Source organism: Amphiura filiformis, chromosome 11 (genome assembly GCF_039555335.1).
Source record: "Amphiura filiformis chromosome 11, Afil_fr2py, whole genome shotgun sequence".
Classification (NCBI taxonomy): Eukaryota; Metazoa; Echinodermata; class Ophiuroidea; order Amphilepidida; family Amphiuridae; genus Amphiura; species Amphiura filiformis.
The window spans coordinates 63,069,444-63,096,450 of NC_092638.1; the positions used below are offsets into that span (position 1 = coordinate 63,069,444).

Sequence of the window (27,007 nt, forward strand, 5' to 3'; positions counted from 1 at the left end):
AGAAATTAAAATATTTTTGTTGAATATGTTTAACATTATCAGATGAAAAACCAAAAAGTATTCAAAATAAGAATGTTTCTCATTTATTATTTGCAAGTTTGTTATCAATTTTATTTATTGCAGCGTGTCTGGGCTGACTATAACTTGAATGAATGTGAATAACTGTAAACTGCTGCAAATGGACACTTATGTAACATCGTCAGAATGAATGGGAATTAACCGGTATACAACGTCATCAACTACGCATCATTATTGGATAAAATTACAGGACTATTTCAAGGTTGTTAAATTTTTAAATATAATCATCATCATCTTGAAATTAAATGGAGAAATTGGGTCATCGATTGGAATATATGGACTGAACTTTATGTTAAATCATCAATCTACAATCAATCATCAATCTATCAATATGTATATGTGGCTTTATAAATATTAAAATTATTATAATTATATATATTATTTTGTTGTCTTGATATTGTTGTTGAGTATAGTACTTATTGTTTCAGGTATTATTATATATATATTTTTTGTTTGAACTTGGTCTCTAACTTGGAAGTTCAAGTTAGCACTGAACCCTTTTCTGAGTTCAATAAAAGTGTTCAGCTGCTACAATACAAGTTACACATGAGTTATACATGTTTATTTTTGCAATATGAGGTACAACAATATTAAAAGCAAACCATGACAATGATGCCAGGGCCTGTGGGTACACTCACAAAAAGCTTATCAAAGCCATGGTGGTTTATAATTAAAACAAATTTATTAAACTGAGCAAATTTTAGTCTTTACCTAGAGCAGCCTGTGCACATAAAAGTTGGGAAGAAAAATACCAGTGCACCTGCCCAGATTCGGACTGGAGACCTTCGTAATACTAGCAAGACACTCTAACCAACTGAGCTATAGAGGTAAGCTGGAACTAAAATTGAAAACCAGAACAATTATAGTCCAGCACCTGTTACATTTCCCTTAAGATATGGGACACTCTATGAGTTGACCTCAATGTTTATCAACAAATGCAAGGGACTGGTATATCGATATGCTTGAGCAACTGCATACAACCACCACACTAATCAAGCCTTATTGTGATGTGGTAGGAATTTTAAAAGCATGGGCCCTGAACAAAATATGATGCGTGCGCATACTACCTGGCAAAAAACAATGGAAATTGTGGTGATGCATGCGCATACTGCCAGGCAATGATGTCAGAAGTCAACTCACCTTTAGACAAAAACCGAAAGTATTTCAAGCCTGCTTTCATATCAAAACCCCTTTCAAGGAAAGGTAAAAAATGACATACCTTTAGAACCTGTATTGTCCTTGTCATTTGAAGACTGTGGTTTATCATCTGGTTGCAGAGTTTTTAGTGTACTTATGAAGACAGCATTCAATATAACTTGATTCCATAATAACGCTAATTGTTGCACCACGTAACTCATACAATCATGGTATCTGTAGATGTATACATAATATAATCATTACACATACATTAATAACCCTGAGGTATTGCAATATAATGTGCAAATATGTGAGTGATATAATAGGCCATCTTTCATTAACTATGGTACACAAAGTAGGTAATGGTGCCTCCAATGGACTAGGTACAAAACACACCAAGGATCAAAGGATGATACAAGAGGATACCTAGAATATATAAAAACAAAGATTCGAGCCAGGTATACCAACTTGGTGTGGGGAACAAAGACGAAGACAAGATAAACACTAATGCAGTATGTAAACCAGAATGGTGTACATGCACTGTTACGTTTGCATTAGAAAAAATCCAAAACCACAGGGATGGTAGACAAAGTTAACAAAAATACAGGGACATACAACAAAATATAAAAGCAAAAGTAACTATGGTACATTAATGTGTTCTTTCCAGTTTGCCAAAATGTTGCTTCTTTTGATCGCCATCAGACTCAATTAGCTTGATCGCATCACATTATTATCTACACTAACCTTGGATCAATGGAATAATTAAACCAACCCAATATTGGATGCCACTGAGCTGCATTACATTTCTTTTTCTTCCCATCATCACTCGCTGGACAGCAATGGCCTAATAATGTGTTTACTGAATTCTGTTGATAAAACAAAGGTACATGAGACAGTGATGAAAAATTCATTATGTACAGTTTGTCCACTTTAAGAATGAAGTAAGGTATGCACATTTTGCGTACTTCAGAGAGAACAAACTGTAGTACGGTTACTACTTCATTGCTTTCTTCAATTTCAACATTTAATTTAATTGAGATATAATTGGGATTCAATCATGTTTCACCGTTGTTCATCATCGATTGACAACGATGCGTGCGCGTTGTCCGAGTGGTTTACTTCGCTGCCCGAGTAAACCACGCAGACATGCCGGATGCGAGTTGTTAATCGGTGATGAACAACGGTGAAACATGATTGAATCCCTTTCAACAACGAAACAAGCTAAAGCTATCTAATTCACATGATTCTTTCATTCGGAATGTCTGTTTGTCATTGCCACTCAACCTTACAAGAAGATCACGGTATTTCTCTGTTGATATTAGCAATAAAATTAAAGAATAAAGCGGTATTATTTCATGTATTTAGCTGCTACCGCCAAAGAGATCTCGTTCATGTTACGCATACATTCCAGACAAATTCCAGACGCAATTTTACGCGCTTATGCGTAATGCGTACGCGTAACCTTGCGTTCGCGTATACGCTACTGGACTGTGGATTCATCACGGATTAACAACGCTTGGCTCCTGTACAAAGGTATAGGAAAAGTTGTTGAAAGGCTATAATGCCTTATCCTTTACACACAAAAAGAAGGAAATATTGATTTTTGAAGACCAAAGCAAGGAGCTATCCTTACATGTTTGGTATGATTTTAAAGGGTATAAAATAAGAATTTCAAATCTGGAATATCTCAGTTTTATTTTGTCAACTTTATGCTCATTTTGTGAGAGCATGTCATTGTGATTCTCATTCTGGTTCTCAACCCTCTATATCTCTAATCTTAAAGTAGGGATGACCAATGAACCATCAACTTGATTAGAACACTCCCATAGACATGCAGGGAGCTCAACTGTGCACTGCTTGCACAGACATTTCTAAATTGAGCTCATTCTTTTATTTTTCATAATTTTTCTGTAAAAATTTGGGAATGTTAATGCCAATTATGTTTTGTAACTATCATGCAATTTACATCAACACAACTTTTTTGGTTTTTCTGTAAGTGTGAGTCAAAATTGGTCCATCGCCACAGTGCGCTTAATTTTAAAGCTAATTTCAAGCAGAATATTTTGGTTGAATATCTCAAAAATGATTTTGACCATTTAACCACCACAATACTTCTGCTGATGAGTTCTTTCCAGAAAACAATCTTTTGTAGCAATAGGGGCAACATGAAATTTTGATGGTCATCCCTACTTAAAGCTTTGGAGTAACAACCCTTCTAAAGTTACTCAGTATGTATACATACTTGGACATACCCACATACATATTTAATTCCCACACACCTCCAATGCATTCTACATTCATATGTGTTTCCAAGATCTGGACCTCCCTTTTAAATGCAAAGACACACATACCCTTACTTGTAAAGACCCATTTTTGACAACCATGGACCTGTGACTTTTTCCTATCTAACCAAGGACCTCCATTGCCCGAAGCTAAGTGCCAAACAATGGACCCACTTGATCTTTTACAAACCAATCATGACCTGACCTTACACCAGCAAACAAGACATACACTACAAGATTCCTACTGTGGCCCCTGCAAAGGTACACCATTGCTAAGGTACCTGACTGGTACACAATGAGTACCTACACAGTACCAATGCTGGTACTGCACAGGTCTTACCAGTAGTGGTACTACAATGGCACTCCTTTGGTACTGCACAGTACCAGCCAAGTACCTTAGCGATAGTGTACCTGTCCAGGCGGCGATGTCTACATTTGAAGGTTTTACAAAACACACAAACACACCCCCACGACAAATTAAAATGATATATTCAATACTTTTTTTCGTACTTACACAAAATTTTGATACATTTGCTGACAGTATCTCAGGCTCTAAGTGGCTTAGTTGTGCCAAATTACCTGAAAGTAAGAACACACAGGAACTGAATATTGCATTGTTCCTAATATATACAAACAGCACTAGGTACATGTACTATTTGAAAGATAGCAGTATAATATGGTTCAATTAAGAACTTTTTTCAATTAAAATAAAGCATTATTTTCATAGATTTCACACTATCCGTGAATGCTGATCAGACAAAATTATCATTAATATTTTGCAAGCTTTGTGCCTTGTTCCAAGAAGGATGCTGGTGATAGAGCCTTTTCAGTGGCAGCTCCATGTTTGGGGAACACCTTACCGGTTCATATCAGAAATGCTGCTAATCTTGAATCATTCAAAACTATGCTCAAGACATGTCTTTTTCCATAATATTGCTGCCTTTGTTTTCTGTATTGCTTTGTAGCCACAGGAAAAGGCGCATTATAAATAAAGTAAGTTAAGTTAAAGTTAAAATGTGCAGTTTCTTTTCTTACTCCCTGAACAATCTATGGAATATATGGATGGGATGAGAATGTGAAAAATAAGGCCCCACTAGCAGGCGCGTAGCAAGCGGGGGGACAGGGTGAACAAAGTCCATGGGCCCCGAGGGTTCAGGGGCCAGAGCACAAAAGCGAGAATTAAATAAGGGCTGATAATGGTTAAAAGGGCCCGGACTGCTCCTTGTCCATGGGCCCCTGATGCTCTTGCTACGCCCCTGCCCACTAGTATAACTAATTATCATTAACATTGTGTAAGTTGCAGTTTCTTTCGTTGAACACTGTGCCATGTGTGAAGGGATATGTGAAAATAAGGTCCTATTTATATAACTTATCTTACCTAGTAAACATAATGCACTATTTGGTTCAATTATTTTCAAGACAGCGGTCTTGTTCTGGTGATCACTCAGGAATGTCAGGCATCTCTCCAATATCCGATGGTTCTTCAGACTTGTGACATACTATTAGGAGATGAACATAAAATAGCCGATGGGTATTAGTTGATTAATGACAGTCTAATGGGTTCAGCACATATGAGGGCAGTCTTGGGCGATAATTCAATTGTTCAAAAATAATTGATTGTTTTTGAAGCGAGTACATGATGGCTTGAAAACATTGTATCACAAGTATCGTTATTCTTCCATTTTTTTAAACAATTAAATTTTGCCTGTGTGGTAGTGTGTGGCCTATTTGCAGATCGCACGGTCATCTCAAAACGAGATTCTCTCCGCAAAGTGCATGTTGCGTGTTCATACGCCTGTCAAACGTGTGCTTTAATTGTCACACACGCTTTGCAAAAGCCTTCCGGCACGTTGCTAGAAAAGTGCAAAAAACAAAAATGCACTTTTTGCAGGAGATTTTGCGCATGCGTTTGCAGGGAGGACCTCGTTTTGGTAGCAAGATGGCGGATCCGTGCAGAGAGTGAATTGACAAAACTGCATTGACAAGAAATTGTATTCCCTGGAACAACAATGGCAGCCCCAAGGGATCTAATGAATGTTCAGGCTGTGCATGTTGCTGCAAAATTGCAGTTTTATGCATGTGAACGTACATCAAAATGTTTAGATTTTGGAATGTCTGCACTAATGAATACAATCTGTACAATAAATTGGGGCGTCAATCTACCATCAATTGACAATAACTACAGTAAAAATTTTCAAATGAATAAAAAAGGTGTTACAAATATTCACAACACTTAAATTTGACAACACCTACATGCATGCTACCGGACACGTACTGGATGCAGCAGATGCATGCAATTCTTATTGCCAGTATGATGTGAACCATTATTTCTTATAAGACCTGTTCAGACAATCACTAGTCTCAAAACTTGAGCCTAAAAACCACCTACACTAGTCCAGAGTGCATATCCAGATGACAGTCTTAACAACAAGCCTAGCGTGGAGCTCATGACTAACTCAAGACCAAATCCTGCCTCATTTGGCTGGCCTTGTATTACATCATATATCCCACTCATGGCTAAGTGTGATGTAGCATTCATATGGCACACAGCTCAGGTACAGGTTCTAGGCTAACTCTTGGTTAGTGCTTCAGGACAAGTTATAACCACTAAATTTTGAGGGTTAAAATTCCAGCTTTAGATTTGTGGGTTAGCTAACCATGTAACAATTCAGACGGCTGTCAACCAAGAATTTAATGCTAGTCTCATGGCTAGGGACTACCATCTGAATGCCCCCTATTATTCACATCTCACCTCAGGTGCTATGGAAGATAAATGTTGTATAAGTGCAGGCGCTGTCAGAATGTGGCTGACAAACATCAGTAACAGATTGCAGGAAAAGTTGCTGGCTACCAGAGGTCTACAATCAAAGTATAAATATAGAAATAATAAAGGCATAATGGGATATTCAATTTGAATTTCACACACCCCCTGTGGAAGATTCAGATAAGGTCTTCCACAGAGGAAGTATGGGTTTCAAATCAAATAGACAATTGGGTAATTTACATTTGCAATACTCACTCCAGTTGTGGAAGATGTAGATAAATTTATATTCAGGGGGAGTAGAGGTTTCAAATTAATAACCTTTGTCAATTCCATTTAAAAAACATACTCCCTCTGACAAAGACTTTATCTCCATCTTCCACAGGGAAAAGACAGATCTCAAATGTAATAGCCCAATGTTTCTTATGTCTAAAAGCACAGCTAAATATTGTTAAAGTATACTTTATTCTATAAAACTTTAAACTTCTACTACACCAACATTACACAAAGGTTTTTTACACAATTTTTATTCATCTTAATAATAATGATGTCCCTATATTGGGCTATTCCAGTTGAAATCCAGACACCCCCAACAGAAAACATGACCTTGATCTTCCACACATTTCAAATTTCAAATGGAGTGACCTGAATGGGTGGCTACATCTGAAATCTGTACCCCATGTGTGGGTGATTAAGGTCATTTCTTCCATAGGGGGTGTATGAATTTCAACTGGAATAACATGTTGCTCTGATACATTACAGCACCTTCAAAACTTTGACATGGTGCCTCCTTGTCTAAAGAGCCTAGGTCAGGGTGTCCTTTTTTACTAGAGTTATCCCCCTCCCTTCTGATCTACCCTGGGCCCATTGGAGATCCGTGTCCCTGTGTCTTTTGGGATCTGGCCCTTCTTACAATCATAATAAAATATATACGCTTCCAGCTTACCTTAATGCCATAGTAAACACAGCAGACAATGTTGTGTGTGTAAACCCTGGCTTTTTCCTGGCAAGACCTTGTACAAGTAATGATTGTAGCATTGAGTATAGTCCCATTGCATTAAGATGACCCATGATATTGGCACATAACTGCTTCATACTAGCTGTTAAGGCTTCAGCTGAAAGAAACATAAGTGTACAAGTAATGAATATACCGTAAAAACTCAATAGTTAGCATATGTGCTTACTATCAAGTGCTTTTGAAAACATGAAATTGTATCAAAGTCCGGCGCTTTACCAACTGAGCTAATGGGGTTGAGACACACATTTGCAGGTTTACTTGTTCGTATATAACTATGTGTATCAATGATTTGCTCAAAACCCTTTACACTTTTGTGGATGGGGCTCTTCATGTTTGCAAATTGCATGTTTTAAAAGCGCTCAATAGTAAGCACATATGCTAACTATCGAGTTTTTATGGAAGCCATGAGTACAGTTAATTAAACCACCCTTGATATCAGCACATAACTGCTTCATACTAAAGTTTGTTCAGCTTATATGAGGTTGAAATTATTTTGCTTTTGTTACTGCGTGCGTCAATAAAGTTCCAACTCACGCTCGCGGAAATTCACATAAGCGTTTGCCAGTCACGCATTATGCAACACACAACTAGTAAAAGAACTACCCCCAACAGCATGCACGCCATTCTACATCAATATACGTGTTATGAGTCTCATTCATTCGCCTTATATAAGCTGAACAAACTTTAGCTGTTAAGGCTCCAGCTGAAAGAAAAAAGGTGTACAAGAGACAATGGTTGCATTGAATATTTCAAATGGAATAGCCCGCTTCATTCTCAGACAAAGGTGTACATGCCAGGCATCATATCAATGCATGTGCATACTTCGCAGAAGCTTCAACCTTAGCGACCAGCTACGGCTAATACTCCATATGGCTATTATTCCAGAATTTACGGAGTCCACAAACACATGTTTCTGATTTACCTGTGCAATATTGCAATGGGTTGTGATGCTATAGGTAAAGTAATTTCAGTTGGATGCACCATTACAAAGCAAACAGTGGATGGATGCACAGTAACAATACTGTGTGAGGCCTTTGGCTCCCAAATGAGAACAATAGTCTGCATATTGTTAATCAGCATTGTTGTGGTAAATAATGGCTTGTTGATGGTACGACTCATTGTTGCTAATGTCAAACTTGTCAAAGTAATTGTGATTGTATCACACAAGTAAATGAGAAACATGTGGTTGTGGACTTAACATGGTTTGGAAACAAGTTCTTCATATGTTGTATCAGAAAATTAAATATAAGAACTATAATTAGGTTGAATATGGTCGATTGAATATGGTAATTACCTCCTGGCATCTTGAGCAGGTTCCATGTTGCAGTATCAGTGAATGTTACTATCATATGAAGATAAAGAGTCACCAGCTTCACATCTGTAGGGGAGTCAGGCTGTAAATACCAATGACAATAAGTATACATTAAAAACTTGTCATTCACTACCAGATTACAGTAATGTTTGCTGTCACCCCAGAGGTGCACTGCTGCCTAGTAATTGGTAATCTAGAGTACCTGTGTGGGTACTCTAGAATAACTGTGTGGGTACTCTAGAGTACACATTGAAATTACATGTGCATTTTGTACAAAACACACACTGATACTGGATTGACAATGCACTGGCACTCAAGAGTAGCCACGAAGTACCTGGCCAGCAGAGTTCCTCTGGGGTTGGCATGGTTGGCAGGAATATGAATCTGGTACTTATTGAAAGAGAAATTTATTTAAGAAATCAATAAATGCATAGCGAGGCTTAAGGGCTGGGGTATGAACGTTTGGACAGTATTTATTTTGGGACATCAGAGCACATCAGACATATCGAATTGCATTCTGAATACGAAGAATGGCCTTCTGATATCAAATAATTTTGATTTTTTGAAATTCGCAATTTAATACACATTTTATGGCAAATCATTAAAATTGATATTTTTGATATTTAACAGTACTTGAAGTAAACTTTGTAAATCTGATGATTTATACTTAAAGTGTATGTAGGTGGGATGAAAAGCCTGACGATCAATTGAAAATTTTGACCTTTCAGATTGAAGATATGGATTTTTTTCCCAAAACACCAAAAAAATTTGGTCTTTTGGGGAAAAAATCCATATCTTCAATATGAAAGGTCAAAATTTTCAATTGACCGTCAGGCTTTTCCTCCCTGCTACATACACTTTAAAATATATCATTAGATTTATATATTTTACCGAGGACTGTTATATATCAAAATTTGAAAAATATCAAATTTTTATAATTTGTCATAAAATTTGTATTATATTGTGATTTTCAAAAATGAAAATTATTTGATATCAGAAAGATATGCTTCATATTCAGAATGCAATTCGATAGGTCTGAGGTGCTCTCATGTCACACAAAAAATACTGTCGAAACGCAATAAACGCTCATTTTAGATCCCTTAAGAACTGAGTTTGCCAATTTTTCCTATTTTCATATATAATATGAACAAAATTTCCCTTCAAGTATGTTGGAATAAACTTAAATCAAATGCATCCACTTCCATGAAAAATCAATTAATGTACAGCACATCATCCCAAACCACTGCACACAGAATCAGGCCTGATTGTGGTTCTAAAAAAACAATCCATTTTGGTTTATCGCCCTTCACGGCGGGGGGTGCAGGGGCCCGCTTAAGGGCCCCAGTGGGGGTCGAGGGGGCCCGAAGCTCCTGGGTTTTAGCCATATCAGAGAGTAAAAATTGGGTTTCTGAGGCATATAATTGTATGGATTTTTTATAAAATAGTTTTTCATTTTTAATGCATGCAACCCCTATAAAGTTTATAATTAACACTTTCTTAATTTCCCCACTAACAAAAATTTTCTTGCTCTTTTTATGATGAAATATCATCATCCACTTCCGGAAATGTAAAAAAAAAAAAAAAAAACAATTAAAAAAAAATTTTTTTTAATTTTTTTTTTTTTTAAATCGGAAAACCGATTTAAATCGGGGAATAATTAGACCTGCAGAATTTTCTTTCAGTATATTCATTAGCATTTTCGTGGGATTTAAATTCTGCAACAATCAGAGAAATAATTCTCACAACAAGTTGCCATGATCCTGGTTGTGATGGTCATTTGTGGAATGTCTAGGGTGTGCACTCTTGAAGCTGCTAAGTCCCTGTGTTGTTGTTAAATGGTTTATAGAATGATGTGGGCCGTAGTGGTCAGCGACAACCTGTAAAGTGTGTTGACGCTTGTGAATCAATGTCTAGGCGTTGGGCCTCTGCGTAGTGCACTATAAATCACTGCGCTTTTTTATTTTTTAAATGGTGGCTGTGTTGGGTTTTTTTAAAGTTTTAGTTGTCATTTGATCATACCTACACAACACGACACATTCCATCATATGAAAATCTGGACCTCACTACATTAAATTGACCGGTGTTATATTGTTTTCTGGGCTATTGTATCAAATTAGACATCAAAAGTTTCGTACGGGTTACAACGAGACAACTAGCAGTAAGTTCCTTGTCCAGAGGAATTTCAAGCTAACTCAATTTTTCCACGAGAGTGTACTAGCCACCACCAGGGTTCGAACCCGCAACCCTTCGCACCATAGTCAAACGCCTTATCGATTGAGCTAGCTTGAGTGCAAAACAAACAAATATGCATTTATGCAAACATAATATTGAACAGAAGCTATATACATACCTTGAGAACTTTTAATTTTTTACAGCATATTGTCAAGATGTCTTTGAGCTGCTGTAACCATGGCAACACCAAATCCTTATTCAATGCTAATGAGACATACCAAACCTGTAAAATAATTAGTATAAAACTAACAACTTATTACTGCATATAATTTAAGCATCATCTTGCTCTGAACTCCCATTTTTCTGCTATTTCTAATGTGAATTTCCATCAATGTACAAGTGAACTGTACAGTGGTGGCACAAGGGGGAGGCATAGGGGGAATCCCACCTCCCGCTTGCCATCCCCCTTCTGGTTGCCATCCCCCAACCAGAACAAAAAACACAGAAAATCATAAAATTTTTGACAAAAATTGCCGAATCCCATCCCCTGTTTTCACGCTGCTCTCCCATTGCTCTCCCCTCTCCTGGATAACAAATTCCTGGCGCTGCTACCAGTATTATAGTCCAACCTCTCTTATCCGAACCTCTTTTAAACAGGTCTCTCTTACATCTGGATGTGTGTTCTGTGAATTTCACAAGAAAGATGTTTTTAGTGTTTTGACACCTTAATTCCATGCTCTGAAGCATGCAGAAGGATGCACCATAATATGTCACTCAAATTTCATCTTTCAGTGCATTGAATAACCCATGTTGAGGTACTTAAGTTGTATCAATTTTGGCACTTTGGTCATTCATTGGATAAATTACACATTCACTTATCCAGATTTTTTCACTTATATCCAGCCAATGCTTGGTCTGGCTGACATGCTGATATGTTATGGGTTACATTGTTAGAGTTACAGGACACAAACAAATTATGTATGCATGTTAAGAGACAAAATCGGGAAACATGCAGCAACTTTGAATGTTTTCTAGTCATATATTAACATGTATTTTGAACATAATCAAATTTAAAGCAACACAATGTATACAGTTAGTATCTGATCTGCTAACTGACTGTACATGTAAATTTACCTTTGCTTCCTTCTGTGACTCCATAGACTTTAAGATGTACCTGCACAATAGCTCAAATCTCTGCAATAGAAATGATATCATACAAAAATCCACAAGTCCATGATTGTCATTTAAGTTTATAGCTACAATGTACATATATATATTCTGTATATTCTGGCTCTAAAATAGAGACTGCCAGACTGAAGTGGTCATGCCTGGGCTGGTCACCTAGCTAAACAAACATAATTATAGTCGATGGACAAAGCTGATTACCGAATGGATATCAAGATATGGTTCAAGACAGTTAGGAAGACAGACAGAAAGTATAAAGATAGTGAGATGAAAGCCTGGATGAGGACCACAGAATTAGAGAAGGAGAATCGGGACTCTCTATACCGCCACGTACAATCGCGCCGTCAGCTATGGGGAGAAAATTGGGGGTATTCGGGTCCTTGCCGACGGTGCGCGGAGACGAACGAAAACAATTCTGCATCAAGTGCGTCTCTCAAATTGCGCCCATCATCCATGTCGCGCTTGCATGACAACGCATGCCTCGAGCGCATTCCGAGGGAAACCGAATACCCCCAATTTTTGCTCCATGCCTGTATCAAGATGGCGGTCGAGTCCTGGTTCTCTGGTTTTAATTCTGTGATGAGGACAGTACAAGATAGACCGGTGTGGTGTCACCTTGGACAGGCATTCAATAGTTTTGACAGCAAAGCAGTGCAGTATCAGCCCCCGGTATCAGCTCCAAGCCCACAGTGGTAATGCATAGTGGTAATGCGTGCGCATATTTTTGGGGGGCTTTGGGAGAGCCATCTCCCCAGGGTAAAAGCAGGGGGCAGCAAAAAAGCATTTTAAAAATACCAAATGACAATTTTAATGACTTGTTTTTCACTTTCAAGCAATTTATAAACAATTAATTTAAATATTTAAACACTTTTGCTGGGATCACTGAATGGGACTTTAAATAACTGAAAAAATGGAAAGTGTGAAAAGAACATTGGGCCATTCCATTTAAAATCCATACTACCCCTGTGGAAGATTTAGCTAAAGTCGTCCACAGAGGGAGTGTGAGTTTTGATTATAATAGACAAATTGGGTAACTTCCATTTGATATACTCACTCCGTTTGGGGAAGTTATGCAAAGCCATAATACAGGGGGAGTATGGGCTTCAAAATGATTAATCCTGACCAATTACATTTGAAATTCATACTCCCTCTGTGGAAGATATTTCCAAAATCTTCCACAGGGGTAGTGTGGATTTCAAATGGAACAGCCCATTTTGACACAACTTGCTCTTTCTCATTCAAATTACCTGTATATCTCTGCCTTCTTGATAAACATAGAGGAATCGCTTGATAGCATGAAAAGCATCCACAGCTGAAAAAAGAAAACACAAAATATTCATAGTACATAATACATATACAAGGAGAGTAAGTTTTTTCCTCAACAAATCAAAATGGTTAGGAGTTGTTCTATGATTTCAAGTATATATGAGATCAAATGAAAATGTTAAGTGCAAACAATAACTTAGAATGAAAGTTCGTCTGTGATAAGTACTGAGGGTTTAATCCAATTTTGGGGTAAAGTGTCCAAAGGATCACCGATTCCTAAACCTATACATATTATACAATAATTTGAACAAATTTTTAAAAGCATTTTAGTTTTTCTTGATTTCTGAATATAAGAAAAATATAAATGTGATAAAATTACTCCCTTGAAATGAAAGTGCACACATTATATTTTTTTACAGGAAACTAGATTCATTCCACCCAAGAGAAGATATCTAATCATATCTTACACTTCCCACAATGCATTTCTTTAATTTTATGTTCGGCCAGTCTATTCTCAACATGAAAACAAGTGCAACATGTACATGTACAAAGAAATAGGAGTGTCATTTATGGAAATCAGGTATGTATCATGTTGCAAAGGATTCTGGGAAGGGTATAGATATCTTCTCTGGTTGTGCCCTTTACCTGGATAAAGCTGTGAATTGATGGTATTACCAGCACTCTTGCCATCATCGCCATGGTAATCAAGAAGCTTATCAACGTCATCCAGTAAAGATTTGGTAAATCTCCTCCTACTTAAGAAGCCTCTAACAAGAGCCTGAAAAATAAGACAAAGGCAGTAGGCTCTTGATATTGTTGTCCTATTTGCTGTAGAAGTGATGTCATAATCGGATTAACTACCATGGCATAGCAATTAATACATTATAGATGAATACAATTTTTGAATATATCGCCCTGCACTACAAGCATGTTGCACTCATCATCTGTCGTTGACCGCAATCATAAACTGAATACAATATAAATTACCACTCTTTTCAAAGATACTAATCTTACAGGTACATGTACGAGTAATTTACATGATAATAGAATTACAATCCAGGTCTTTATCCCTGTTCTTTGACATCTGCATAGCTGACAGCATTCAAGCTTTGACTTACGTTTGGCGGACAAAGTGTGAAAAAAGTATTTAGGGGCGATAACAGTCAAAATTCTTGATTACTTTTAAGTTTCTAGGGGTAAAATGTCACATATTTTCAGATTTTGGCACTGATTTTGAAAAAAAATCATTTTTTGGTCCAATTTTAGCCGAAAATGGCCGTTTTGGGGTGACAAAAATTTTGACTTGCTAATTTCCTGTATGTGTATGAACATGAAAACTGTCAAATAGTGCCTAATTTTCTATGCTAAGTGTGTAACAAGGGTACAATTGTGATATTAAAAGCATTGAATGGGATCCATATATTTCTTTATTTTCGTAGCAGGGGTAGAAACTCACAGGTTCGGGTGACAATTGATTTGGAAAAAAGTATAATATTCGCCTCATTTTCGAATTGAAAAGGCCATATCTCCACAATGGTATGAGCTATAGGGATGTTTTAAGTGTCTTTTTGCTCAGTATTTCAATAGCTAAATGGTGATATAACAAATAAGTAAGCTTGATTTACAGAAAAGAAAATAACTTAGCAATATGCTACCCCTACCCCTAAGAATTTTGAGGGCGTGAAAAAAGTAATGGATTTTGTTAAAAAAATAAGTCCTTCAAAATTGGGAGGTATAAGGCTAAGAATTTTTTTAAAATTTTTTTCTTGGATTTGGCGTATGCCTGGACCTAGATAGAGCTAAATGCTACAATCATTCATGGTGAAAAAAAAAAAAAAAAAAAAAATTGGTCAGGCCTTAATCTGAGGAGCGGGCGGTGGAGGACAAACAAACAACTTTTCTTTTTTGCCTAAACAAAGAACATGTTGCTCTTACCAATACCTTTCTCTAGAGCAACATGTTTTTTGTTTAGGCCTAAGTATCCCCATTTTGAAGGACTTATTAAGTTATTTTTTTAACAGAAATTTTCGCTCAAATTTGAGGGTTTTGGGCAGAAATATGCCTGTACAGTGCTATGGGGAAAATTTTCAAGTTGATGATTATGCATTTTTTATGTCAGATTCAGTTTCTACACAAAATTTCACCCTAGAAAATGTTCCTTTAAGTAGGATATCTTTCACTTTAAGTTTCCACCATTCTGTCCGCCAAACGCAAGTCAAAGCTTGAACGCTGTCATCTGTAGAGTACTGTGCAAACTTCTGTTAGGGTCTTTGAACAAGTTCATTTGGATTGTTAGATTTCACTGTTGACATATCTTTTTGTACAAATCCAATAAAAATGAAGATGTTAAACTCACATTTTAGTGACGTTTCACCACTACACTAGTGGTTTCATCAGACTGGCAACTCATCACATCTGACTGCTTCCTTTTATAGGCAACAGGAACCGCTATAGAGGGCGTGATCATCCGTGATGAGTTGGTCAAAGATGTTGTTGAGTGAGTAGGCTCACTTTTACTTACTCTTATCCAATATTGAGCCTATTAGAATACTTTTTAGAGATATTACCCATGCAAAACCCCAATTGTACATTTTTTGTACATTTTGACCCCCTGAGAACCAATGTCAGACATTTTGATCCACCATCAACTTCAGGTATGTTGAAAATATGTCCTTGGACAACATTTCTGAGAGATATTGGCTTGGGGTCTCGATGGCTTCAACACATTAGTTAGGTTTGCCTTCTCCATAGACTTGTACATTAAGTCATTATACATGCGAAATCAAAAATGTGTACAACTCTATGGAGTAAGCAGAAAAATGTTGTCTGTACCTCAGCAGACCCAACAAATTTATTTTTGTGATGAGAGAATCGCATGTATGGAATTTTAGAGGGATTTTAATAGCATTTCCATAAGCTGCTCTATCATGAGACTATGCTGTTTTGTTTTGCAATGATGCATGTTGGCTGAACGTTTTTGATGAAAATCATCTTTGACAAGATGTAAGTTTGCTACGGAAAGCCCTATGACACAACAGTTTTCAGTTTTGGCTTTCTTTTAACTCAAGGTATTAATTTGATTGACAAATTTGAATTCGCTTTTTATACTTAAAGGGGATATGTCATTTTCTTCAGAAGGGAGGTCATGAATATGTTGGTACGAGTCAATTTTTTGATTGCGGGCTAAATTTTTTACGACCCCCTCTTTTTTTTTTCCTGCATTTACTATAGAAAAATGATTAATATCGAGTACATCGTGGTACATTCAACTACGCTTGTTACTCCGCGACTAATCATGCTAATACATGAGCATACAACGCTTCTCTACGCGTCCATATTAGCGAGGTTATCTGAGTACAACAGCTTAATACGCACAGCCACGCAAAGTAGTTCCACAATGTACACAAATTTAAGAATTTGTCAAAACTCCCATTTATAAGTTCCGCGGGAGTAACATGCATGAGCGCTATAATATTTACAGTAATTTCTTGGCCAAACTGGAACATGCGCGTTGCGTCCATGTAGCGTACTAAGCGTGTACGCAATGTAAGGCGCGTGTATGCTTTCTTCTGTACCGCGCTATATTCGCGTGTGTTTATCGGGGAGCCACTAGCGTTTATGTTCCAGTTTGGCCATGAAATTACTGTACATAAATATTATAGTAGTAAATTCCAATTTTCTATGCTTTTTTTAGCTCACTTGTTCGGCTCAAAATTAAAAGGGGACATATCTGACAGTAATTAAAGCTAACATTTTATGGAAAATAAAATTAATACTAATCTATTTTTACAGAAATGTTATAATATGGCTTTTGAGCTTATTCATTGTATTCATTGAATGTATTAAAGCCATATTATAACATTTGCTATTGAGGACGCCCTCACTGATTTTTTTAAAATTCATTTTTTGCATGATTATATTGTACTTTATTAAGGGCGTACTACACCCATATATTGGTTTGATTGGTCTAAAAAAATATTTTTTCATTTATAGCGAGGCGATATATGCACGGATCATGTGAAATAAAAAATTTAAAAAAAAAATAAATAAAAAAGGTGTTTTTAAACCATTGTATAGTAAGTCATTTTAGCCCTATATATTTTTTGTTTACCGTATCCTGGTAACTCAGATGCGTGTTTCATAACAAACCATAATTTATTCTTTTCAACATGTTCAAGTAGGGTACATGAATAGAATACATTAAATCCTTTGTTATACTCTCTATACAAAATCTAGTGGTGCTTGCAAAATATATAACACTGAATAAATTAAATAAACACTTACACAATAGATGCATAGTCATTAGTCAATTTGATATTGATGTTGTTATTGATGTGTTGTTAGGAGAAGAAAAGGCTATTAGGTCACCGTATGTCAGGTTATAGGTCAATTGGTTCAGGTCAAATTTAAGCATCAATTTTGAATACACATGTGAGAGTCTGTGATACAAAATGTATCATAATGAGGAATAATTTTGATATTCTGTCTTTAACTGGATATATATCGAGAAGTGCAAGGTGGATATACTAATATACCTTGGGATGTAAATGGTGAGTACAATTTAGAATGCCTAGTTGAGATGGATTTCACAAATAAATATAAAATAGTTACCAAAATCACAAAAGCTAAGCTTACGGAAAACTACCCAATATGGTGGTATAGGTGACAAGAAATACAATTTTTTCAACATTGCTGTAGTATGGTTGTGGTAACCTGTTACCTATGGCTTAATTAAGTTTCAGTGAAATAATGTCGCAAGTTAAAATACAAAATATAGCTCAACATTGAAAATAGAAGCATTTTAACCAGTTCCTTTTTGATAGTTGTGGAGCACCAAGTTCATGAAGTCATAAAAGAAATCAGGAACCACTTATTCCCATTTTACATATCAACTTTATTTCCCTAACGTGTTAGCAACACATATCCAAAATTTTAACGAAATCTGTTGATATTAAGCTTTCCAAAATGAAGTGAATTTAAATCATCAGTGATGTACCACCTTTTGGCTTCTACTTTTAAAAGCATGTAAGCTACGTTGATACCGATGCCACCAATAAAACGAGAAGATTTGCCCTTCATTTTGCATACCACTTTGTCCAATTTTTTTTTGTAATTTCTTCACAAAATGCAAAAAATGCAAAAAAAAAAAATCAATGGGTGTAGTACCCCCTTAAACCAATATACCCTGCAAAAATCAAGACTCTAGGTGCTGTAGTTTTGTCAAAATCCGAGATTTTGAATAAAGCGCCGGAACCGGCGTCTTATTATTACGATGGAATTATTAGTCGAACGCATCCACGATGTTCATAACAAACAGTACGTACACTGCGTGCGAGACGGTGATCTACACAACAAAGGGTCGTACCATAACATGACCCGAAAAAGCAGGCAAACATCCTCAACCACCAATTTGCTGATGTCTTTACTGATGACAGTGCCGCAGAGTTACCCAACCTAGGACCAGCCCCATGTGCATCTATAACCAAGATCGAAGTAAACTGCCATGGCGTAGCTAAGCTGCTGCGAAACTTGAAACCGCACAAAGCATCCGGACCGGATGGGGTCCCAGCAAGGCTACTTAAGGAAGTTGCTGAGGAAATAGCACCAGCTGTGACACTCCTATACCAGGCCACCTTAGATCAAGGCACCGTCCCCTCAGCATGGAAGGAAGCTATGATAGTCCCAATATTCAAGAAGGGTGACAGATCATCAGCTACAAACTACCGGCCGATATCCCTGACCAATATTCTATGCAAGTTGTGTGAGCACATCGTGAACTGCGCAATCATGGACCATCTAACAGCGTACAATATAATTACTGATGCTCAACACGGTTTCAGAAAGAAGAGGTCTTGTGACACCCAGCTGATTCTGACTCTGCATGACTTAGCCAAGGGCCTGGACGAGAAAAGCCAGACAGACTTAATTCTGCTCGACTTCGCTAAGGCATTTGACAGAGTCTCTCACCGTTTGTTACTACACAAGATAGAACACTACGGAGTCCATGGAAACATCTTAAAATGGATCAAAGACTTTCTCAGCCAACGCACACAGAAGGTTGTAGTCGAAGGTCAAATCAGGGAAGAGGCCAAAGTCACATCTGGTGTCCCCCACGGCAGGTTCCTAGGACCTCTGCTGTTCACGATTTTCATCAATGACTTGCCAGATTGTGTGGAGAAATCAACAACAAGGATGTTTGCAGACGACTGCGTGCTGTACAGAAAGATCACCTCAACTAATGATTCTCAACTTCTTCAAAGAGACTTGGACGCCCTTCAGCAGTGGGAACAAACCTGGCTGATGAAATTCAATGCCTCAAAGTGCCAAGTCTTGAGAGTGACCTGTAAACGCAAGCCAGTAACTGCCAACTACAACATCCATGGTCAAGTGCTGGAAGAAGTCGACTCTGCCAAGTATTTGGGAGTGCACCTGGACAGCAAACTAAACTTCAACAACCATGTCGACGTAACAACAAAGAAAGCTAAAGGCACTCGTGCATTCCTATCCCGCAACTTCAGCAAGTGTAGCCGTAAGATCAAAGAGGCAGCTTACATGACATACGTTCGGCCAATAGCAGAGTATGCTGCAGCGGCGTGGGACCCGCACACCCAGCGAAACATACAGAAGGTGGAACAGGTGCAAAGAGGTGGTGCAAGATTTGTCTTGAATAACTTTGATCGTAAAGCAAGCGTTACAAGCATGATAAAAGATCTTCAATGGCCAACCTTGCAAAGTAGAAGATCTCAGACCAGACTATCAATGCTCTACCAGATCCGCTTCGGCCTCGTCGACATCAACTGGGCAAACTACCTAGTGCAGTCTACATCTCGCACCCGTGGTCATAGTAGCCGCTTCCAGACGCATCACTGCAGCTCACAAGTTTTCCTGTCATCTTTCTTTCCAAGAACTTCAAGAGACTGGAATTCTCTCAAGCTGGAGCCTGCTCAACTGCCATCCCTCGATGCCTTCAAAGCGGCATTGAAGGGCAGCATCACCTAGACAGCATGCAACAAAGTTTTTAACTGCACCCACTTGTATAACAAAACGTTCAAACCTGACTCGTAGCCTATTGTTATTATAATTTATAAGTGGGATTATTTTTTCCTGGATGACACCTACATGTATCACTACAGATCGATCTTGTGTCAATAGATTGTGGCCAATTGCCCAATTGACTTGTCCATAAATCAATACCCATTGATCGTCTTTGACAAAATGTGTATGGTCAAATGTCATCGTCACACCATGTTAGTAAGACTAGAACTGGTTTCAAGTACAAGTATAAGTATAAGTAACAAGGATGCAAGGAATAAATAAATAAACAAATAAATAAATATTTATAAATAAATTAATAAATTAATTTATAAATTTATAAATGAATATAAAAATAAATTCAGTTAGATTTAGATTCAGTTGAAATATATAAATAAATAAAAATTAATAAGCATGAAACAAACAAAGATTAAATAAAACATTGTAGAGTACTGGAGCATATAATAGGCATATTATAAAAGCCTAAGAATAAATAATAATGGTATTATATTATAACTATTAATTAATAAAACTAATATTGAGTACCAAATATAATCATAAAGAAACAATACAAGCCCCAATTAAAAACAAATTAACCTAATAAATAAATATAAAAAAATAAATAAATAAATAAAAATAAATAAATAAATAAATAAATGTAGGCCTATAAATAAATAAATGAATTTATAAATAAATAAATGTATAAACAAAATAAATAAACAAGCAAACAAATAAATAAATAAATAAATAAATAAATAAATAAATAAATAAATAAATAAATAAATAAATAAATAAATAAATAAACAAACAAACAAACAATTTCGCTTCTGCCTGTCGAATAAATAAATAAATAAACAAACAAACAAACAATTTCGCTCCTGCCTGACTCGACGCCCACCCCGTACATGCGATGAGTCAGCTGCAGATCATGATCATGATCATCCAGAGGGATTGAAGGGATTATCTTACGAAGACTACTTTATTATAATATGAAAGGATGACATTATAATAACAATAGGCTACGAGTCAGGTTTGAACGTTTTGTCTTGTATATAACTGCACCTGTAATTAGAGACAGCGTCCATGAGGACGTGCGCGTGCTACCACTTGCAGTGTGAAATCTTCAGTACCTGAAGTCTACACTTTATAGGAAGAAGAAGAAGAGTGGTACGTAATTGGCGACATACGCGCTGATAGTATATTCCAATTTTCTTTGCTTTGCCATAGTTGTTTGGCTCAAAAATAAACGGGGATATATCTGACAGTAAGAACTAACATTTTATGGCAAAAAAATGCAAATCTATTTTGTATGATAATGTTATAATATTGCTTTAATTTACCAACCTGTATTTTGATGATTGCTACCTCCTTTTGTCGCATAAAAGCCCGTTCTTCGCGAGCTGCCTTGGCTTTATCAAGCAAGTCATTCTTCTTAGATGCCTCCGATTTGCTAAACATGGCAAAGTACGAATATTTAAGACACAAAATGGAAATAAATGCTGAGAGGAAACTGAAGATTTTCTACTTGTTTTGTACACATGACCTATGACCGGCAATGACCGGGGTCAATTAAAGGGCACGGTGGATATCCGGTACATTCCATGTGTGTGTGCAAAGTGCAAATGGCGCGATATCGAAACGACGAACGAAAATAAACAGACATTTTGAAGCTCAGTTTTGAACCAGATAAAGAGTTGGTAGACTCTTGAATGCTCCGAGTTTTTGAAATTCACTACACGAAAATAGAATGTAAGGAACCGGTAGTTTTTAAAACCATCAGTTAAAAATAAACAATAAATTAAAGCTTACTTGAGTTGTTTTGTGTTATTTTTTTTCTGAAATGTAAAGCTGAATTTATAATTATATACTACATCAGGACCGCGACACTCCGGCACTTGTTGATAGTACAGCAGACAGTACATGTACAATGTGATTCTTTCATTTATAATTAGGATTACGTCATTGCCAGAGCTTGTTTATTTGTTCATTAGAATGATTGACAGCGGTGGGCGGACTTATATCTGGTTCCATACAGCAATACGCAGTATTGCTGTCTGGTAAGCAGGGACTTCCGATCTCGGGAATGTCCGAGACGTCGGAGCCGGTCAAACACAGAGGACTAGCCTACATCCGTATCCTACTATCACTCAAACAAGCAAATCTCTTCACGAATTCACTCACCTTGCGATCCTACATCATCAGTTGAAACAAACATCTAAGTTTCCAAAAACAACTTTGTCATTCCTCAAAACTACAAGTAACTTCATTAATAAAAAATTGAAATCATACTATTACCCGTTATTGAAAATTTTGTTCGATTTATGTAAACTAAAAGAACGCACGAGTCGAGTTCAGTTTACCAAAATGGTAGCTCCTGCCTCCTGGTCACCTCAGATATGACGTCAGTATCAAGCTGCTTATTAAACGGTGGATTGGATTGGTTGAAATCAACGCCACGTTTTTGACCTTACAGGGGTCAGAGATATGCATATTCATGTATGAAAACAGCGATGCGGATATAGTATCATCACCGAGAACTGATAATTGCGACATTTTCGATGTTTGTACAGGGGAATTTCAGACACGGAGACTCAGCAGAAAAAAAGAAAAATTCGTCCAAAGGTAACCAAAGGGTTGGGGATCGCATTTTTAACTATCACTAAATGTTTCGGAATTGAGGTCGGCTAAAAAGTAGACAGTTTCGGGGACTGTAATTGGTGTAGATGTCACATTTTGAACAGTGAGCGATAAGTGACCAATTTCATGCTCAGCACAAGTGACTATCTTTACACAGGGTAGGGCGGACTTATACGCTTTGTACCGCTCACAAAACAAAGCTCTGGCAATGACGTAATCCTAATTATAAATGAGAGAATCACATTGTACATGTACTGTCTGCTCACTCTGCTGTATTAGATGTCTTCAACTGCGGTATAGCACGGTATAGGCAGTTTGCAGAGAGTGTCGCTTCTCTATCTATTTTTCTCGGACTACATCGCTGAGCAATTGGTTTTTAGCCAATGAGGTAGGGCAGTTTTTGTTGCTTTGGGAAAAGCGTGCTACCTTATTGGTCAAGTACTAGACACAGACTTTAAGGTACATAAACTCAACCAATAAAGTATCGAAACGATTATGGATGGTCAGATTTATTGAGAACTGAAATATATAGCAAAAACTTATTTAATGTATATAAAGCGCAGCTTTCTCCTCGCATTTTGATACCTCTTTCGTTGCTCTACGATATCATTTGGTCAAGTTATGGGCGCTTGAGTGGCTTCAAGTCGGATTTTGAAAGTTGCACTTAGCGCCTATTCGTGTACACACACACAACCCCACACACCATCAAGACAAAGGACACCGATGTGCTGTTTAATTAACCAAGAATTTTTATTTTACTCCTTCGACTTCCAACTTCAATACTTGCTACCCTTTACTTATCTCTGACTTATCTCATGAACTCTTTCTGCTGACATCTCAATACTTGGTGTATCACTGCCTGGATTTGTTGTCGCATGCTCTGCCTCTGAACAAGATGTCTTATCTTCCTTGGTCAGTGTCTCGCCATTTCCTGCGCAAGATGCGCCGAAGGCCTTCTAAGGTGGTGTCAGGCTTGATTGATTTGTTAGCTTTGCTTTGAAGTTGGAAGTCGAAGGGAGTAAAATAAAGTAATGTTCATGGTTAATTAAACAGAGCACATCGGTGCCCTTTGTCTTGATTTTGTGTGTATGTGTACACGAAGAACACATTTGGCTTGAATAGGAGCTAAGTGCAACTTTCAAAATCCGACTTAAAGCCACTTAAAGGAGTATTTTGTGATCCTAGCATCCTCTTTTTATGACATTTTTCAGTACATATCCACGAAAAAAGCATATTCCAAAAATTTCAGTTGATTCCGATTTTGCGTTTGCGAGTTATGCATGATTATGTGTATTACGGTACACTGCTCCATAGACAATACGTTGTAATTTCGTTCTGGTGCACCAGAACGAAATTCAAATTTCGCGATATCTTTGCTAAACGAATTAATCTGCAAGAAATATTTCGTACATAAACATTATGTAGCCAGAGTATATTCCAGTGATATAAAAATCTCAACTTTTTTGAGAAAAGTGGGGGATGAGGCTGTGGATCACTTAAATGCCCTTTAAACGCCCATAACTTCGACCAAATGATATCGAGAGCAACAAAAGAGGTATCAAAATGCGCAGGAGAAAGCTTCGCTTTATATACATTAAATAAGTTTTTGCTATATATGTCAGTTCCCGATAAATCTGACCATATATAATCGTTTCGATACTTTATTGGTTGAGTTTATTTCGAGGTGCATAACAAACACCAAATTGGTGTCATAACAAACACCAAATTGGTGTCGGTGACCTGACATGCATGCATTCTTTTGTCGAGAGTTCACATGGTCTTTCAATTTGTGCCGAGTGTCCTTGGCAGACTTGACTATGCTTCAGTGGCCATGAAAGGATTCAATAGATAACCTCTGCCCCACTAATCCCCAGCTATTGTCTGAAATTGCACCTCGGAAGATATATTATAACAATCAGTCCCTCAAATGATAGTCATATAACGACCAAAAGATAAATGACTGACTATCATTGAGGACTGAGTTCCGCAGTCTAGTCAAATACCAATCGCTAGTCAGCGATGGAGTTTTAATTAGCTCATTCATTCACGTAGCGGTTTGTTCCGTTGTCCCACTGTTTACTATATTAAGGGTCAAAACCACTAAAAACAAGCAATTCGGCGAAAATCCTGTCGCAACCATTCAACTTAAAGGAGTATTTTGTGATCCTAACATCCTCTTTTTATGACATTTTTCAGTACATATCCACGAAGAAAGCATATTCCCAAAATTTCAGTTGATTCCGATATATTGCGTTTGCGACTTATGCATGACATGATTATGTGACAATGTGTATTACACTGCTCCATAGACAATACGTTGTAATTTCGTTCTGGTGCACCAGAACGAAATTCAAATTTCACGATATCTTTGCTAAACGAATTAATCTGCAAGAAATTGTACATAAACATTACATGTAGGCCCTACATTGTATGTAGCCAGGTTTCCAGTGATATAAAAATCTCAACTTTTTTTGAGAAAAGTGGGGGGATGAGGCTGTGGATCACGAAATGCCCTTTTATATTGTACCAATGTGGATCGTAATATAAGGAAATATCATGGAATATCTTTAACACATAACAGGCTATAATATTTGAGCATTCAAATCGTATTATTTTGGAAGTAGCGATGTTTTGAAGTTGGCGAGTGGTCAAAACCCCTATGTCGCAAATCATGAACTTCACGCATTTGTGAAATTATGTGCTTAAAAGGAACACATTGAATATGCCTTGAAATAGTTTTAAAATGTAATTTATAGTGTATTCCTACAAGGAAAAAAAGGAAAAAACCATTCCTAAATTTTAAAAGATGATTTATTTACAATTGCAATTTGTCGCAATATTCCGTGTACCCTACGTTACATTGACATATGTTATCTAACCCTTAATTACCTTTTTATCAATTTAGGTATCATGGTCGCATGTCACAAATAGGTCACCCAAAAATGGAGGGGTTACGGTTCGCTATCTCTAAGGACCGCTATCTCTAAGGTTCGCTATCCCTAAGGTTCGTTATCACTAATTACGAAAAAGGTCCACTATACCTAAGGTTCGATATCACTAATTTTGAAAAAGGTTCGGTATTCCTAAGGTTCGATATCACTAATTTTAAATAAGGTTCGCTATCTCTCAATTTTAAATAAGGTCCGTTATCACTAATTTATTGAAGGTTCGCTATCTCTAAGGTTCGCTATCACTAATTTAAAATAAGGTCCGCTATCTCTAATTTTAACAATTCCGGTATCCCTAAGGTTCGCTATCTCTAATTTCAAATAACGTCCGCTATCTCTAAGGTTCGCTATCTCTAAGGTTCGCTATCTCTAAGGTTCGCTATCACTAATTTCAAATAAGGTTCGCTATCTCTAATTTCGAACAAGGTTCGCTATCTCTAATTTATAATAAGGTTCGCTATCTCTAATTTTAAATTAGGTTCGCTATCTCTAATTTTAAATAAGGTTCGCTATCTCTAATTTTAAATAAGGTAGATAGCGGACCTTATTTGAAATCAGTGTTCGAAATAAGTACTTATCCTCTTGTCCTCTTGTCCAAAAATCACTGGGGACAACCATATTGAGCTATGTACTTATCCCTGGACAATCACTATATTTTACCTCCAAAAGTATGACACATTATTGGGACAACCAAAATGTATTGAGGACAAGCAGAATTTATGCTTTAGTTATCCTCGGGATAACCTCCAGATTTTCCTTATTTTGGACGCTGTTTGAAATTAGAGATATCGGACCTTATTTTAAATTAGAGATAGCGGTGCACCAGAACGAAATTCAAATTTCACGATATCTTTGCTAAACGAATTAATCTGCAAGAAATTGTACATAAACATTACATGTAGGCCCTACATTGTATGTAGCCAGGTTTCCAGTGATATAAAAATCTCAACTTTTTTTGAGAAAAGTGGGGGGGATGAGGCTGTGGATCACGAAATACCCTTTTATATTGTACCAATGTGGATCGTAATATAAGGAAATATCATGGAATATCTTTAACACATAACAGGCTATAATATTTGAGCATTCAAATCGTATTATTTTGGAAGTAGCGATGTTTTGAAGTTGGCCGAGTGGTCAAAACCCCTATGTCGCAAATCATGAACTTCACGCATTTGTGAA

At 37.0% G+C, this 27,007-nt stretch overlaps 2 protein-coding genes across 3 annotated transcripts in view; one reads left to right on the top strand and one right to left on the bottom strand.

The window, feature by feature from the left end:
* Positions 1–21,836, bottom strand: part of LOC140165132 (ubiquitin-protein ligase E3B-like) — a 49,460-nt gene extending 27,624 nt beyond the window's left edge. Inside the window, exons 1-12 of the mRNA XM_072188567.1 lie at positions 21,588–21,836; positions 13,857–13,989; positions 13,193–13,257; positions 11,895–11,954; positions 10,939–11,043; positions 8,571–8,670; positions 7,205–7,373; positions 6,250–6,355; positions 4,876–4,996; positions 4,012–4,076; positions 1,960–2,081; positions 1,298–1,449 (exon numbers count right to left, since the gene is read on the bottom strand). Of these exons, the coding sequence (XP_072044668.1) occupies positions 1,298–1,449; positions 1,960–2,081; positions 4,012–4,076; positions 4,876–4,996; positions 6,250–6,355; positions 7,205–7,373; positions 8,571–8,670; positions 10,939–11,043; positions 11,895–11,954; positions 13,193–13,257; positions 13,857–13,989; positions 21,588–21,701 (1,312 nt within the window). The 5' untranslated portion in view covers positions 21,702–21,836. The remainder of the gene's footprint in view (positions 1–1,297; positions 1,450–1,959; positions 2,082–4,011; positions 4,077–4,875; positions 4,997–6,249; positions 6,356–7,204; positions 7,374–8,570; positions 8,671–10,938; positions 11,044–11,894; positions 11,955–13,192; positions 13,258–13,856; positions 13,990–21,587) is intronic.
* Positions 21,837–21,865: 29 nt separating this feature from the next.
* The window catches only part of LOC140165134 (uncharacterized), a 60,475-nt gene continuing 55,333 nt past the window's right edge, over positions 21,866–27,007 (top strand). For both annotated transcript variants that reach the window (XM_072188569.1, XM_072188570.1), the window contains exon 1: positions 21,866–21,992. The gene's annotated coding sequence lies outside the window, so the exon portion shown is untranslated. The remainder of the gene's footprint in view (positions 21,993–27,007) is intronic.